Source organism: Paroedura picta, chromosome 11 (genome assembly GCF_049243985.1).
Source record: "Paroedura picta isolate Pp20150507F chromosome 11, Ppicta_v3.0, whole genome shotgun sequence".
NCBI classification, from domain to species: domain Eukaryota; kingdom Metazoa; phylum Chordata; class Lepidosauria; order Squamata; family Gekkonidae; genus Paroedura; species Paroedura picta.
In genome coordinates, this window is record NC_135379.1 from 36,407,893 (window position 1) to 36,424,470 (window position 16,578).

Here is a 16,578-nt window from a genome sequence, read left to right on the forward strand (position 1 = left end):
TTTGTGTTTTGGGGTAGGGGTTGGGGGGGGGGCTCCAAGTTTCATTCCCTAATGTTTTTCCCCTGTTAAATGTATACTTTTGTTAAAAAAAATAGGTTTTCCAGGGGGGTGGGGGGTGGTGGTGCTGGTGGGGCTCCAAGTTTCATTCCCTAATGTTTTTCCCCTGTTAAAATGTTTTTTAAAATAAAATGTTATTGCAAATTTTATAACAAGACTCCAGTGTGACTTCTTAAACTCGCACATATTTAACCCCACACCACACTCCTAAAACTCCTTGAACTAACACCCCTCCAACCTCCAACCCACACAGCAGTACCACAATATACACAATCACTAGAGAGGCCGCTTTCGGCCTTGCAGATTCTACAGTAGGGTACACAGAGACAGAGTCAAAAATATAAACTTTATTCAACAAACAACAAAACACAGATAACATGAAATAGAAAAAGTGGGCCAAACTAGGAGGGGGAGTACTTGTCTGCTGGTTTTATTTTTCTCTTTCCGAGAATAGTCCTCCTTCTTGTTTGGGTGGAGGCATTCTGAGAGGGAGTCGGTGGGGTGGGTGCTGGAAGTGGTGGTGTTGGTGTGGGTGGTGGTGGGGGGGTGGGGGCGATTTGTGGAGGGTAGGCCCTTTCCATGACCGCTACAGCCCTCTCCATCAGTCTCCTTATCAGTCGCACCTCCTCCACGCCTTCGCGTAGGATTTGGTTTGTCTCTCTAAGGATTGCCCTCAATTTTCTCCCCTCCTGGGCAATGAGTGTGAGCATGGCTTGGTCAGCGGCCGCGGCACGCCGTGACTCCTCCTGGCAGTGCTCAAGGAGCCTCTCTCCCACGCTTGTCAAGACGGAGACGCGCCTCAGCCTGCCGCGTTCCCTCGTAAGCCTCTCCTCTGCTGGGAGCGCACCTCTAGGTGGTGGGCTGCCTGGAGCCAGGGGTGGTTCCTCCTCCTCATCTGAAAGAACCTCTGTTGGCAAAAAATGAGAAACAAAACTGTTAGTAACATCAATAAAGTCAAAACACACCATGGTGGACATGGTGTTCTTTTTTGTCCCCGTGTTTTCCTGCCAAGAATTTAAACAATCCCCGGGGAGCACATGGTTATTGTTTGTTTGCCCATGGTGTGCTTTTACTTTTGCCTACTTTCACAGCAGGACTCTCAACAATTAAAAGGGAGCACATGGTTAGTGCCTAGCGACATTGTCCTGCAGCTATGGCTCGAAAGGAACAGGTCATGCACGCTCACCATCTTGAATCTGTATCCGCCTGCGCCGGGCAGGAGGTCCAAGCACCCCAGGCTGTTCCTCCTCCTGTGTTCCGGGTATGAAATCTGCAAAAAAAGGAAAAAAAACAGATCTAGGACCAAAGGGTGGCAAAGCCAGCTTCAAAGCCTACACCAGCAACGCAGAGGGACTCTCTTCTTTCTCTTAGCAGTGCTGCTGCCCTGCACAAACAGAAAAGCACAAAGCAGTTAAAACAGCCCCCCCCCTATTTTTACTAATACTTACCAATGTTAGTTGATGCCCCCGAATCACTATCCACGTCAGGTGCTGCTGGAGACTCGAGGGGCCCCGTCCCTGGCAACTGTGTCTCTGTGGACAAGAGCAGAAAATAGTGAAAAATGAGCAAGCATACACCATGAACCACAAAGCAAGCTCCCAAAGTAGTGAGCCAAAGTACTGCAGAAGGCCTATGGGCGAGGCATGCAGCAAATATTTTGGGGCTGTTGGTTAAACATGACCGTTTCAAATACTAACCACATCAAGCACTCCACAGCCAACCATCTTATAAAATCTTTTAAAAATTAAAATTAAATTATGAAATAAAAACCGTTTCAAATAGTAACCACAGCAAGCACTCCACAGCCTACCATCTTATAAAATCTTTTAAAAATTAAAATTAAATTATAAAATTAAAACCGTTTCAAATAGTAACCATAGCAAGCACTCCACAGCCTACCATCTTATGCGTTGCAACGAACACACGAGAAAACGATGCCCAAACGTCAGAACACACATTTGCTCAAAAGGAAATATAAAATAAAAAGAAAATCACTTACCGGAGGCAAGGGGCGTTTGCTCAGGAGCCTCCCCTGGCTCCCCAGGAACGATGGCGATAAGGTCCAGCGTTACCGATTCCGCGGCTCGTTGCTGGACGGGGGGTGGAGGGCGAAAGCTGGACGAGGTGCCCTCGCCGGGATCCTCCTCAGCGGGTGGTTCCTCGACCGGGGCAGCCGGCTTCCGAACCACCTTAAGGCTCCTCCCGACGCGCTTCGGCCTGCCGGATCCTTCCCCGTCTCCGTACAGCGGGCGCTGCTCCTCAAAGTAGGGGCAGGTCACCTTTTCGTTGCCGGAACCCTTATTATGATTCACGGCACGCATGTACTCCGCCCTCAGTGTTTTGGTTTTGGACCGGCATTCAAGGCCGGTCCTGTTGTGGCCCAGGGCACGCATCCTAATGGCCACTTGCTCGAATACCTCCCTATTCCTGTGCGAGGACTGGAAGGCGTCCTGGATTTTCTCTTCCGAGAAAATCGCGAGCAGGTCCCTGATCTCCGCGTCCCTCCAAGTTGGTCCACGGCCGGTTGCAGGGACGGACGACACTTGCGAGGAAGATTCCATGTTGCCTTCGCTAGTAGCTGAGCAAAATGGTGGTGCGGGGTGCAGGGTGCAACGGATCATATACCTTCCCGCACACAAAGACAAAGGGACTAGCCGGCTCCTGATTGGTGGAGGGCAGCAGGGGACACGCACATTGGCCACATTAGGTCACATGTCACGTTCAAAACTCCTCGCGCGGGAACAGGATCTGCTCCTAATGGCCAGATTGGCGCCCTTGTTGTTTGACTTAACGCATGCGCTGATTCGTTTACACGCGAGAAGAGCAGTTTGAACATGCAGCGGGAGCCATTTTAGGAAAATGTCCGCCATTACACAAACGCATGCCGGTGTTCAACCGAGAGCAAGTGCGGCAGTACTCGGCAGTTCCCCAATAATATTCACCAGCCACAGCATAAATCAACCAAACATGACATGTTACTGGCGTACGTTCGTTGGCACGCTCAGAGGAATGTTTTTTAAAATGAACGGGGGACGGCAACTCCGCTTGCCGGAGGTCTAGCCGCAAATGGAAGGGGTTGTCCGCACCCAAGCACAAGCACGCACCGGGAACCACACAAAGACCCACTACACATAAGCCGCCCCTCATGATATCACCTCGAATCATGTCTATTGAACCCCTCTAAGCTAAGCAGGAGACTGCGAGCGGCGACCGTTCGTTGGCACGCTCAGAGGAAAATTTTTTAAAATGAACGGGGGACGGCAACTCCGCTTGCCGGAGGTCTAGCCGCAAATGGAAGGGGTTGTCCGCACCCAAGCACAAGCACGCACCGGGAACCACACAAAGACCCACTACACATAAGCCGCCCCTCATGATATCACCTCGAATCATGTCTATTGAACCCCTCTAAGCTAAGCAGGAGACTGCGAGCGGCGACCGTTCGTTGGCACGCTCAGAGGAAAATTTTTTAAAATGCTCCCTGTACGTTGACTCCGCTAGGACTGGCCGATGGTAGACGGGGTTTTAAGCTTTGGGCAAATTTTGGGAACGTGACGGTGTGTGCCACTGTGCTTGTGAAAAACTCTTGTGGTGTCCGGGCAGAATTTCCGAAAGTGATCGTGCTTGAAAGCCAGTCGCTGTCCCGTTGCCTCGTAGATCCCCGCTCGCTCGGAGAAAAAAAAAATGGCGAACAGTTCGCCGGAAGTTTGGAGGACAGGCTCGGGAGGAGGGACTTTGAAGAACCCGCAACAATGGTAACGCACAGGTCTTTAGCGCTACTGTTGCAGATTGGTTGCAGGAGTGTATCGCTATCCGGAGGGTGAATCCACTTTTCTGGATTCCCCTAAAAGCGCTACAACGAAGCGCTTTTGGCGGGTCGGTTTCAGGATTGTTGCAGATCGTTAACGACGTCGTGCGTTATGGCAAATTAGTAGCGTTTTCAATCAGCAACCATTGTGCTATTTTTAAGCCGTGGGAAATGCCCCTGGGTTTTAAGAATGCTTCAAATGACCCCAGGTAAACGCGGTTGAACAATCATGTTCATTATCATGGTACCACAGCAGGCCTGCTGTGGAATGCTTTTTGAAACTCCAAAACACCTGATGGAGCTCCGCCCCTCCTTCATGCTATTTCCTCACCTTTTACAACAAGATATAAAGGGGGCAGATCACTCTTCCCTCAGATTTTTCTCTGCTACTGGAGGGGTTCCTCTGTTTCAACAGCCTGCCAACAACTATCTGCTTGAGGCCTTTGCCCCTTTAGAGATGAATGTCCAGAAAATAGCACAAACAGGGTTCTTCAAAAGGCGGCTGAACCATGTATTTGTGTATGGGGTATGGCAGGGGGTGGGGCCAGCTGACATTACTTCTGTGGTCCCTTGAAGCCTGAAAAATTTCAGATGTACCTCCACAGGCAAAAAATAGAAAAAGGCTGCCATAGAGCATGTTTTTAGAAAATCCCTGGGGTCTGGATAGAAACAGATATGTGGAAGTGGGAAATGCTATCAAGTCACAGCTGAAGTATGGTAAACCCCACAGGGTGTCATGACCCTAATATTCTTTGGAGCTCTCCCTTCCAAATACTAGCTGGGGCTGACTCTGCTTCACTTCCCAAATCTGACAATATCAGCCTAACTCAGGCTATCTACTAATATAAATTGGGTGAGAAAGCATTTTCCTTAAAGGAAGAAAGAAAAAGCCCTTTGATCAACAGGGAATGTTTCAATTCATGCCTAATTCTACAAGTTTCCACCCACAAGATGTTTCCAGGTAATTCTCAAAGCAACAGCAGACAATGTTAAGGTTATATTTAGAAACATATATTTAGCAATGCAGCGGAGTCACCTGATAAGCGTCTCAGTTTAAGAATGATCACATCAAATCTTGCCCTTCAATCACTTCTTTAAGGAGAGAAATTCTATACAGCTGGCTGCCTGGCTGCAAACAAGGCACAGGCAATTTGCCATTCCTGCCTAATCCGTGGCTCTGCCCCTTTCAATTTGAGCAGCTCTCTCATTAAGAGTCTCCCCTGAAGCCACGGTCTCCGGGGAAGGGGCGTCAGGGGAAACTATGTGTCTCCAGATGTCCGTCGACTAAAGGGGCTCATGGCAATTGTAGCCCATGGACCCCTGGAGAGCCGGCGTTTGGCCACCCCTGCAACGGACGGAACGAAGAGACACTCTGCACGTGGCCAGAGGTCCTGATGATTCTTTGACTTGCCACACCGAAGAGGCCCAAGGCTTGCTTGCTTTATAACCGGCAGTTTTCCTGAACGGCGCGATTTACCAATCGGCAGCAGCAAGAGCGGCTCGTGCGGGGATAGCTCCGCGGCGGGGCTTTCCCTGCGGACTTCCCAGCCCCAGCAGCCCCTGGACTCCGGCCGCTCCTTCCTGCGCACGGCTGCGTGGCGCTGGCAAACTAGAGAGGGAGCTCCAGCCGCGCCGCTCTGCTCCGCCGCCGGGAGGCGATTAAGCTCTAGGCGGCAGGCGGCGGGGAGGCGCCCTGCCCAGCTCCGCTCCCGGCCGGCCCAGCGAAAGGGAGACGCCGCCGGACAAGGCGCCGCTGAACTTTGCCTGGGCATTCCCCGGCGGCCGTGCCAGTGGCCCCGCCGAGGCCAACTTTTGCAAAACGCCGCGCGCCCCCCCGCCCGCCCCTCCCCTGCCCAAGGAACAAAGGTCGAGCTGGGACCCGGCGGCGGAGGCTGAGCGGGAGGGGGCCAGGCGCAGGCCGCCGGCGAGAGTCGCGAGGCTCCGGAGGGACTAGCGAGGGCGGGCGGCAGGGCGCGCGCGCGCGCGAGAGCGGCGCGGAAAGAGGCGGAGGCACGCCATGTGAGCGCGCCGCGCGGCTTGCCTCCTTCGGAAGAGGACCCCCGTCCCCGCCCCCTGGCCCGTCCAAGGCAGGGGCCCCAGGCGCCGGGCAGCGCGCGGGCTGCGGAAGGCGATGGACGTGACGGGGGTCGCGCCGTGCCCGGAGCCCATCCCCCACGCCCAGGGGTCTGGCGCCTGTCAGCAGCAGCAGCAGCGGCGGCACGATGGGCCGGCGGGCGAGTCGGCCGGGGACAGCGGCGGCAGCAGCAGCAGCAGCCAGCCGGCGGAGAAGAGGCACAGCGGCGAGAAGGAGGACAGAAAGGTCGGTCCCCAACTCCGCGCCCCCTTGCCCCGCGCCCGCAGGGGGGAGCCGCCGCCGAGGAACGGACGGGGGTGGGGGGGGGGGGTGGATGGAGGGGCGTGACAGGAGGCAACCGCGCCTTGCTCGGGGCTTGCGTCGCCTGCCTTGGCTTGGCTTCGGGGCTCCCCTCGACGGCTTGCTTTGCGGTGGGGCCGTTCTTGGACGGGGAAGTCCGTCTTTGCGGATTCTGGGCTCGGCTCCCGCCCCCGAAGGTGGGCTGGCGATGGGACGCGGCTGGCGGGAAAGTTTGGCCGGACGACGGGGTTGGGGGAAGCCGCCGGTCGCCGCCAGCTCCGCCGATGCCCGTCGTGCCTCGCCAAGGGAGACGTTCCGGTGTCTTCATCTTTGCTGTGTCACTGGAGACCGGGGGCTTCATCCCGAGAAAACCTAACGCGAGAGAGAAATGGGTCAACTTGCTTGCCTGCCTGCAGATAGAGCTGATGGTTAAATGAATGGAGGGAGTGGGGAGAGACAGGATCACTGTGAAGAGGTTAGCAAAGTGCGTTGATTCCCCGCTCCTGGCTGTTGGCATGCCTTCTGTTCTATTAACGTTTCCCATCGTGGACTTAATAACTGAAGGCTAAATGGTGGTTGTCTAGCTGCCCAGGAACTCACAAACGCTCTGCATTTTCCCACCTCAGTAAAGGTGAGGATTGATTGATTTTATGCTCCCCCCTGTAAGAAAGTTCAAAGTGCACCCAAAGTGAAGTTTCATTGAAGTTATGTGCAGTGTTCCCTGTGGACTGTAATCACACCTGTAGAGGGTCGCATTTTAAAATGTTAGTGGAAATGAAGTATGTAAGTGTGTCATGTGGTAGTTTTTTCTGCATGAAATAGTTCAGGTGTGTTAGAAGTATGCGATGGAAAAGCCAGAGCACAAAAACCATAAAAATTTGGCACTGATTATAGAAGAGGGCAATTAATAATAGGAGCAAAATATTAGTTAGGTTTTGCTTAAATAAAATAAAGATTATTTAATTAATTTATTTTAATAAATGTCAGATTCCATCCATGACTTTCTTTTCTGATATGTGCTGATTACATTTTTGTTAAAATCATGCAACAACTAGATACAATATCTGATTTCAGCAATCTGAAAAATCACATTTTTTGCTAAAATCTTTTGATTTTAGACACAGGCTAATTTCTAACAGTTGGATCTTCCATCCCTATAAAAAGTGGAATATGGGATGAAATTGGGGGCTGTTTTTACTTCAAAATGTGTCTGCGGCTTTTTTAGAGGAGATTTTAAATGTGTCTTTCGCACTGAAAGATTTACATTATAACTGAGTGGCAATATTAATAATAGTGACTGGATATTGCCTTGACATGTGCACATGATTTTGAGAATCTGCATGTGCAGCACATTTCTGCTGTGGATTTCAAACGTATGCTTCAAATAGGAGTTTGCATACACATTGAAATATACTGCAAACGAACTACCAGTGGAGAAGCTGTGGTGTCTGTGCCAGAGCCTTCAGCATTCCAAAAACCTGCCATCAGCAGAAATCTGTGATCAGTAGTTACTTCTGGTTGCACTGTGTACGCTCTAACGTTTTACTAGCAGCTGGTAGCAGGAAGTCAGAGAGTGCATGTCTGCAGGTGAAAGAAGGAACTGAGGATGCTTGGCTTAGATTTATGGCTAATTAAAAAGCATCCATAATTGAACCTTCCTCTGATGTGTCTTCTGTTAGTTTTTGCGAGTGACTTCTTGATGCAGGAACAGAACCCTGTTTTTCCTCTCTGATGGCCCTTAAAACAACATGACAGAGGTCTCTTGAGGACTTGACAGCAAAACAGGTCTAGCTTTCTTTATTGCCTAGGGAGGTTTGACTGTTTTTGCAGGTGGAAAACCTGGAGTGGGGGAGGCACTGTCAATCCTTTCTAGGTGCAAAGAGGTTTTTTGTTTTTTTGTAAATGCTACACTTTGGAGATGTGTTGTTAAAAACAGCTGTGATCTAGAATGGCTGTTTTGTAAATTTCAGAACATCTGAGGGAGCCTTTTTATAAACTTGTACGTATGTATGGTTGCATTCGCACATGATTGTGCAGTCTGCAAGATACTGTAAGGGAAGAGAACTGAAACGGTCTCCATGAGGGCAGTGATTTTGTCACATCTCATGCAAAGCTACAGAATTTTACAAAAGGAGTAATAACAATACTTGTTTGAAATGCTTCTGCCTCTGAAAATAATTGCCCCAACGCTGGATGAACAGCGGTTTGAATTTTTCTGCCAAGTGATCAATAAGTGGCCAAAGCTTGAAAAGCCACTTTCACCAACAACGATTCCTGCTGTGAGCACCAAAAATGTTGTTTTAACAGAGGGAATCTCATTAAAATAGGTAGTGTTTTGAATCAAGTTAATCACTGAGTAAAATGAGTGAGTGTGTGAGAGCCAAACTGATTATGTAAAAGGTCTACGGTTAGAAATAATGAATGTCACGGTTGATAAGTTAAAGGAGCCCATGAAGGCTGATCTAGAAGCATTTGTTTTGTTATCAGGTAATCATTTCTCTCCCATTTTCCAGTTTACAAAGAACCTGGTCGCTCTTGCGTAAACTACCTTTCCTCTTGAACTCTACAAGGCAGGGGTAGTCAAACTGCAGCCCTCCAGATGTCCATAGACTACAATTCCCATGAGCCCCTGCCAGCGTTCGCTGTAAGGCCCCTACCCCTGCTGTAAGGCAATGAAGGCTGAGTGATTGTGTCTTGCCCACCCAAACTCCCACCGAGTTTTGAACATGTTTCTCCTACATCTAGTGTAGTGCAGTGGTGAAGAGTGTTGACCTAGGACAGCCGTTCTCAGCCCATGAAACATTCTTCAGGCTTTGAGAAACACCAGAAGTGGCAAGATTATGCAGAATATGGTTGGGAAGCATAGCTGTGTACACGCCCACCCGGGGCCTCTCCCCTTCCTACCCCCCTGGCCCATCATTGGCCATTTTGGGAAGGGGGGCAGGTCACCCAATAAATGTTTAACACCCATTCAAGATACTCTTCCAGGGCCATTAAGAAGCCCCAGGTTGAGAAAGCCTAGCCTAGGATCTGGGGGACCCATCTTAGAATCCCCACTCTGCCGTAGAAGCTGGCTGGGTAATCTTGGGCAGTCGTACTCTCAGCCGAACGGTCCTCCCAGGTTCGTTCATGGAACATATGGAGGAGAGGAAAATTATGTAAGCCCTTCGGAGTCCCTACTAGTGAGAAAGGATGGGTATAAATCAAGGAAATAAATATGAACATCCAGACTACACTGACAAACTCCTTTCTGTAGTTTTTTTTTTTTTTTTAGAAAAAGGGAGTATCTGTTTAATGTAGATTATTTGTTTTTTTTTTACTTTATTTATTATATATTTATTTATATTATTTACTGGCTTCCCTTTTGGCTCCAGGTGGTTTACAGTATAACTCATATGTGGTACAAAACAATGAACATTCAATATACCTTATTTAACAGTGAACTTGCATCAAACAGTGTAATATAATAACAGTACTTAATAACAACAACAAGCAGTGTGATATAACAGTATTGAATAACAGCAGTTTGGTCTGTTTGCACTGTGGTCCGGTTTTTGTTAGTGCAGATTATGGGACTTCTGGTTGCTGGTAGCGGCTTGTTCATTTGTTTTGGCCAAATGCTTGGTAGAAGAGCTTTTTGCAGGTCCTGCGGGATTGTTTTTAGCTCTAGCAGGGCCCTGATGTCCTCTGGGAGCTCGTTCCACCAGGTGGGGGCCAAGACTGAGAAAGCCCTGACTCAGGTCATTGATGGATGAGCTTCCCTGGGGCCACCAGTTTATTGATGGTAGAGGAGCATAAAGCTCTTCAGAGGGCATAGGTGGAGAGGCAGTTTCTCAGATACTCAGGCCAAGGTAATTACCAGAACCTTAAGCCTGACCCGGTAGTCAACTGGAAGCCAGTGTAGCTGCTGGAGTGCAGGCCAGATATGGACCCTCCAAGGTGTCCCTGTATGAACCCCAGCTGCCGCATTCTGCACCAGTTGGAGTCTCTGGGTCAGGGATAAGGGTAAGCCTGTGTAGAGTGAGTTGCAGAAAGCCAGCCTAGAGGCGACTGTTGCCTGGATCACTGTGGCTAGGTGTTCTGGGGCCAGGTAGGGCGTGAGTAGCTTGGCTTGGCATAGGTGGAAGAACGCCACTTTTGTAATCTGTTCCTCCATGGAAAAGGAGGAGTCAAAGATCAAGCCCAGGTTCCTGGCCGAGCATGCAACTGAAAGTTGCACCCCATCCAGGTTGGGCAGTTGCGCTTCCTTGCTTGGCTGTTTCCTACTGAGCCACAGGACCTCTGTCTTTGCAGGATTAAGCTTCAGATGGCTTTGCTTGAGCCAGCTCATCACTGCTTCCAGCCATCTGGCTAATGAGTCTGGTGGTGAGTCAGGACGGCTGTCCATCATGAGGAACAACTGGGTGTCATTGGCATATTGATGACATTCCAATTCGAACCTCCTTATCAGCTGGGCTAGAGGGCGCAAAAGACATTAAATGAAGATATTAAATATTCAATTTATCATTGTCCATCATCCTAAGTGCGTTGCTTCTTCGTTCGTGCCCCAGAGAAAATCAGGAATTCACAGCATAATTCAGCCCTAGCTCTGACCTGGTGGAATGACTTGCCTGTTGAAATCTGGACCCTGTCAGAGTTCTGCAGGGCCTTCAAAATGTCGCTCTTCTACTAGGTTTATGGTTGAGGACATGGATGTCCTGAAATTATAGGGGTCCCCTCCTTCCCTTTGGTTCTGTCACTTATTTTAGGCCATCCATTGCCCAGTTAGCCTGGTAGAGCTGTGGGTATATAAGAGGGTGGATGTAGGGTACTGGTTTTAACTGCATTATTACTGTAAAATAAAGCCTTCTCCTTTATATTAGGTGGCTTTTCAGTTGGACAAAGTCTCCTTAAATCAGAGGAAGACTCCTTAGGCTGGCAATAGGCATCAGGCCTTGCTTAATGGGCTGGCAGGAAAAGAACCAATGTCTGTCCTTTTCTGCTTAATTTCATTGGGAGGCAGGCTGGTAGAACTGGCCCTCATGTTGTTTGCGGTGGTGGTGTCTGGTGGAAGCAGTGTGGCCAACTTGTTGTTATTCAAGCTCTACTGTGGAAAAGCCCTCCCTCCTAGTTACCAGATGCATATTTATTTTTCTGTCCCTGTCATGGTTGCCTATTAGATAATGCCTATGATGAATGACACACTTCCCCCATAAAACATATGGAGCACTTTTGAAGCTATGTTTAACTTGAAACAAAAATAAAGCTCACCAAAGAACGGTGTTTGGTGAAACTATCTACATCAACACATGCTGCTTGTTAACCAAAAAATTCCTGCCAAGGGTCCTCTCCATCCCCACCCTGGGAGCGAAATTAACTAGATCAGGAGCAGTTTGGTGTTCTTAGCTAGTCAGTTTCATATCTCATTCCAAATCTTTGGCACTAGGGTGAATAATACATAGGGATAATATGCCTATGTATTATGCCCAACCCTAGAGCAGAGTCTCCTGAAACTCAACCCCTCCAAGACGGAGGTCCTGGAGCTGGACAGAACGGCAGCAGGACAGGAAGCATGTTTGCCCACCTTGGCTGGGGTACAGCTTGACATCTTGTCCTTGGCAAGGAACTTGGCTGTGGTTCTGGATGCTTCTCTGTCTATGGAGGCCCAGGTCATGGGAGTAGCCCACATGGCGTTCTTCCATTTACCCCAGGCAAGGCTACTAGTGCCCTACTGGCCCCCAGACTACTTGGCTACTGTGATCCATGTGACAGTCACTTCTAGATTGGACTTCTGTAACTAGTTCTACACTGGCCTACCCTTGTCTTTGACCAGGAAACTCCAGCAAGTATAGAGTGCAGCTGCCAGGGTCCTCACAAAAACATTTTGGAGGATTCATATCCAGCCAGGGCTGAGGCAGCTGCATTGGTTGCCAATTCTGGCCTAGATTGTTCAACGTTTTGGTTTTAACCTTCAAGGCCATCAATGGCTTGGGCCCTGCCTATCTGAGGGACTGCTTGCCTGCTTATGCACCCCGCAGAGCGCTTCACTATACAGCCGTGAATCTCTTGGAGGTGCCTGGCCTTGACCAGGGCTAGGACCTTTTTGGTCCTGGCCCCAACCTGGTGAAATTAGCTCCTGGGGGAGTTGAGGTCCCTGATGGAGCTGTCACAGTTCCGCAGGGCCTGCAACATGGATCTCTTCCGTCAAGTCCTTGGTTGAGACCAGTGCTAGGAACAGCATGGCCCCTCCTCAGGATCAGTTGCATTACATCCTTACTCACCACCTCTATGGAGGTTTGCTGGGGGGGGGGATTCTTTAGGCTGCCAATCTTTTGTGGCTGTAGGGGGCCTGAAGCCCTGGGTATAATATGGTTTATAAGTGGATTTTATGGGAGTTGTATGTTGTAAGCCTCTACGAATCTTAATAATAATAAATAATAATATTCTCACGTGGTTTTCGGCATTCCTGAATCGAGTTACCCCTTCAACCATTGGGAATAGGAAGGGAAATTAATGAGAACCTGTGTGGCTAAGGATCTGGGAGTCCCTGATTTGAACCCCCATTCTGCCCTGGGAGTTTGCTAGGTCACCCTGGGTAATCATACAAAATTATACTAAACTTCCTGACAGCTAATGTGAGGATGAGATGGAGGACAGGGATATAATGTAAGCTGCTTTAGGCTTCTCACTGGGAGAAGAACATGGTATAAAAGAAGTAAGAGAAATATAAATATAATAATCTTAGTAGCCAAAGCAGGCCCTGTGGGATTTGTAAGCTTTCCGCAGGGCTTGCGAGATGGAGCTCTTCCGCCAGGCATATGGTTGAGGCTAGGGCGACTGCCGGCACTGTCAGCCGAAACCCACTAAGTCCCTCACTCCCAGATAGAGAGTAATAGACCTTTGCTGGACGGGGGGGGGGGGCAGGGAGTGGATTATATATTTATTATCCGCCATCGTGATATGTTTTAATGGGATTTTATTGTTCTTATGAATCTCTGTAAACCGCTGCGAGACTTTTGAGAGTAGTGGTATATAAATATAAAGGTAAAGGTATCCCCCGTGCAAGCACCGAGTCATATCTGACCCTTGGGGTGATGCCCTCTAGCGTTTTCATGACAGACTCGATACAGGGTGGTTTGCCAGTGCCTTCCCCAGTCATTACCGTTTACCCCCCAGCAAGCTGGGTACTCATTTTACCGACCTCGGAAGGATGGAAGGTTGAGTCAACCTTGAGCCGGCTGCTGGGATTGAACTCCCAGCCTCATGGGCAGAGCTTTCAGATTGCAGTCTGCTGCCTTACCACACTGCGCCACAAGAAAAATAAATAAATGCTATTTTTTTCTTTACATTTTCGCATGGCCCTCACATGATTTAGATTTAGTAGATTCTTAAATGTCAACACCATATAAATGAACAGGAAGTAACAAAGTTGAAAATCAGGGTGTTTTCCAAGAAAGAGGTTGAAGGAACACTTAAAAGGGTCTGAAGTGATGTAATACTGCTTTGCTAGAGTACTTGGGATACATAAAAGGAGAAGAGTTGGTTTTCATACCTCGCTTTTCACTACCTTTTCACTACTTGAAGGAGTCACAAAATGGCTTTCAATTTCCTTCCCTTCTCCCTACAACAGAAAACTGTGATGTAGGTGGGGCTGAGAGTCCAACTGCTCTGTGAGAACAGCACTAACAGGATTGTGACTAGCCCAGGGCTATTGAGAGCCAGCTTGGTGTAGTGTTTAGGAGTGTGGACTTCTAATTTGGTGAGCTGGGTTTGAATCCGCGCTCCCCCACATGCAACCAGCTGGGTGACCTTGGGTCACCACGTCACTGATAAAGCTGTTCTGACTGAGCAGTAATATCAGGGTTCTCTCAGCCTCAGCCACTTCACAGGCTGTCTCTTGTGGGGAGAAGAAACGGAAGGTGATTGTAAGCCGCTTTGAGCCTCCTTTGGGTAGAGAAAAGCGGCATATAAGAACCAACTCTTCTCCTTCTCCTTCTTCAGCTACACGTGGAAGACTGGAGAATCAAATCCAGCTTTCTAGATTCGAGGCCACTGCTCTTTACCACTACATAAAGCTGGCTCTCAGACAGGCTCTGCAATTGTATTTTAAGTTTTTAAAGACCACAGATTATGCCTGGAGAAAGGACAGGGGAACAACACATGAAGACAGTAATGCAATTGGCTGGCAATTACATCTTCTGGATTCTCTATAGTAAATGAACAATATCCATTCTGGACTAAACAGCTAGTGTGGAAGTGACTGAAGTAACCCCGGGGCATCTGGAACTTGGTGGCAAAGCTTCTAGGTTGGAAAGCATTTAGTTCTGGTCCTGAAAATGTGCATCAACTGAACCATATTCCCAATAGGATTTGTACTTGCTAAAAGCAGAGTCTGTCTTCTAAATTCGTGCCAATATGTAACAGAGCTGTGGCTTCAAACAATGGACATCAATTAGTGTTCAAAGATCAGCACCCATGCTTTAAAAAAACTTGTGCTACAGTGGGAAATGGATTCTGGCAGCATTTTAAATAAGCTTCTAATGTGAATGTAGAGCCCACATTGACTGGGGTTTACATTTATTTTTTCTGCCTATCCCCCCCTCCTCCTTGGCAGCAATCATCTGATACAGTATGTACGAAAGAAGCTTGAATTCCCTTTGTAATGTTATATATGCTTTGAAATTAGTTGCATGCTGTCCGGATATTTATGAGCCTAACAAAGTGGAATAACTTCATCCAGTCTGAATGGAGCACCATAGATACTTGCAAAATGAAACAAAACAGAAGAATCAATTCATTAATCCAGCTCTCCATACTCGGGGTGCAGAAACATTAATTTCCTGCTCTTTCTTGATACAACATGTGACACTCTGGATTTTGCATGTTACATGTTGCATTCAAGGCTTGGAATTCCCAGGCTTTGGGTCTTAAGAGAAAAAATTAAAATTAATTTTATTGGGCTTTTCAAGCCACTGAGAAAATTTAGGAGCCAGACATATTTTGACCTTTAGGAATGTATGTTTTAATGAAGATACTTTCTAATGTTTGCTATGACAAAACCTAAATTCTTCAATTTCTTGTCATTTTTTAGAAAGTTGCAACAGAAGTGCTTCAGTGCATAAGTAAATATGAGGTTACCTTGATTGCCATCACAACAAAAAGCTAATCTCTAACCCTCACTCAAATAAGCTTTGTACTTCTACTGAGAATGACAAAGAGACACTTGTTAACAATACTACTTGGTGAAAATACTAGGTGTCACAAAGAAGTTTCTAGGTGCCATGTCACCCTGGAGCCTGGGTTTTGTCAAGTCCTGTGTTAAGAGATGGGAACCATTTGAATTTGACACAGTGGTTGAATCTCTCATTTTTGAGAGGTGTGCTATTGTAGATATAACCACAGGAAGACAATATTGTTTGCCACTTTTGAAGTTTTTCTATGGAGAAGATGGAGGAAAGTCAGCTATTTGATCCAGTCGTTAGACTTTTAAGAAAACCTACCTTTGTAAACCTAGGCTTATGACTTGGGAGTATGCAGCAGCTTGATGCTTTCCCAGGCCTCAAGCGGAAAATAAAAGATTTGGAGATTTGGAAGTTTTGGCAGTTTCATGGACTTCTCCTTTGTGCTGTCTCTTTTCTCACTTTGGTATGTGTAACTAATAGCATCTAATGCTAAACCAAGTACTATGGAAGTGTTAAGTCAACAGGTTTTGTTTGTCCCTGTCTGAAGCCATTAAGCGATTTTAAGAGCCTCAGAATTGTGTTGTGGATGTAAAATGCCTTTGACTGTCATTTTGAACTATAAATGATGTTGGAAGAACCCACTAGCAACACTCAACGAGGAATAATAGCAGGCAGAATCTGTATCAATTCCAGGTCTTCCACAAATGAGTATTAGTTTTATCTGGAGAATGAAAACAAAGAATTAGACCTCTGTCGTACCTGTTTAGATGGAGTACATGTTTTAAGATTTCAGACACAGCTTTCAAGCACCATTGATACCTCTCCTCATCTCTTGACTACAATTATCTTTGACTGGGGTTATTACTCAGCTTGGCTTACTCCTAGGCTCCTAGAGCAACATTTTTCTAGATAAATCAGAGACTAGTGTAATTGTGAGAGCAGTGGCATGTGCTGGGGTAGAAGAAGGAATGCAAGAAACCCTTGTGTGGGGGACGAAAGGTTGTAAATATATCATACACATATATTGTGATTAATGAGCTACTACCTTCTGTTGTCTTTCACTGAACTCCATCAGGGTAAGTGTTCTCAGCATGAAATATGCCATTATATTGGTAGGAGGAAGATTGGGAAAGGGTAAAAATATATTTAAAAAATAACCATTAAAGAGTTCTATAAATATT

The 16,578-nt window shown here is 47.7% G+C and overlaps 1 protein-coding gene across 7 annotated transcripts in view; it reads left to right on the forward strand.

The window, feature by feature from the left end:
- Nucleotides 1–4,972: 4,972 nt before the first annotated feature.
- The window catches only part of RBMS3 (RNA binding motif single stranded interacting protein 3), an 862,898-nt gene continuing 851,292 nt past the window's right edge, over nucleotides 4,973–16,578 (forward strand). For 3 of the 7 annotated variants that reach the window (XM_077304656.1, XM_077304653.1, XM_077304654.1), the window contains exon 1: nucleotides 4,973–6,182. In XM_077304656.1, the coding sequence (XP_077160771.1) occupies nucleotides 5,994–6,182 (189 nt within the window). In that variant the 5' untranslated portion in view covers nucleotides 4,973–5,993. The remainder of the gene's footprint in view (nucleotides 6,183–16,578) is intronic. The other 4 variants (XR_013225653.1, XM_077304652.1, XM_077304650.1 and 1 more) reach the window with 2 other exon arrangements.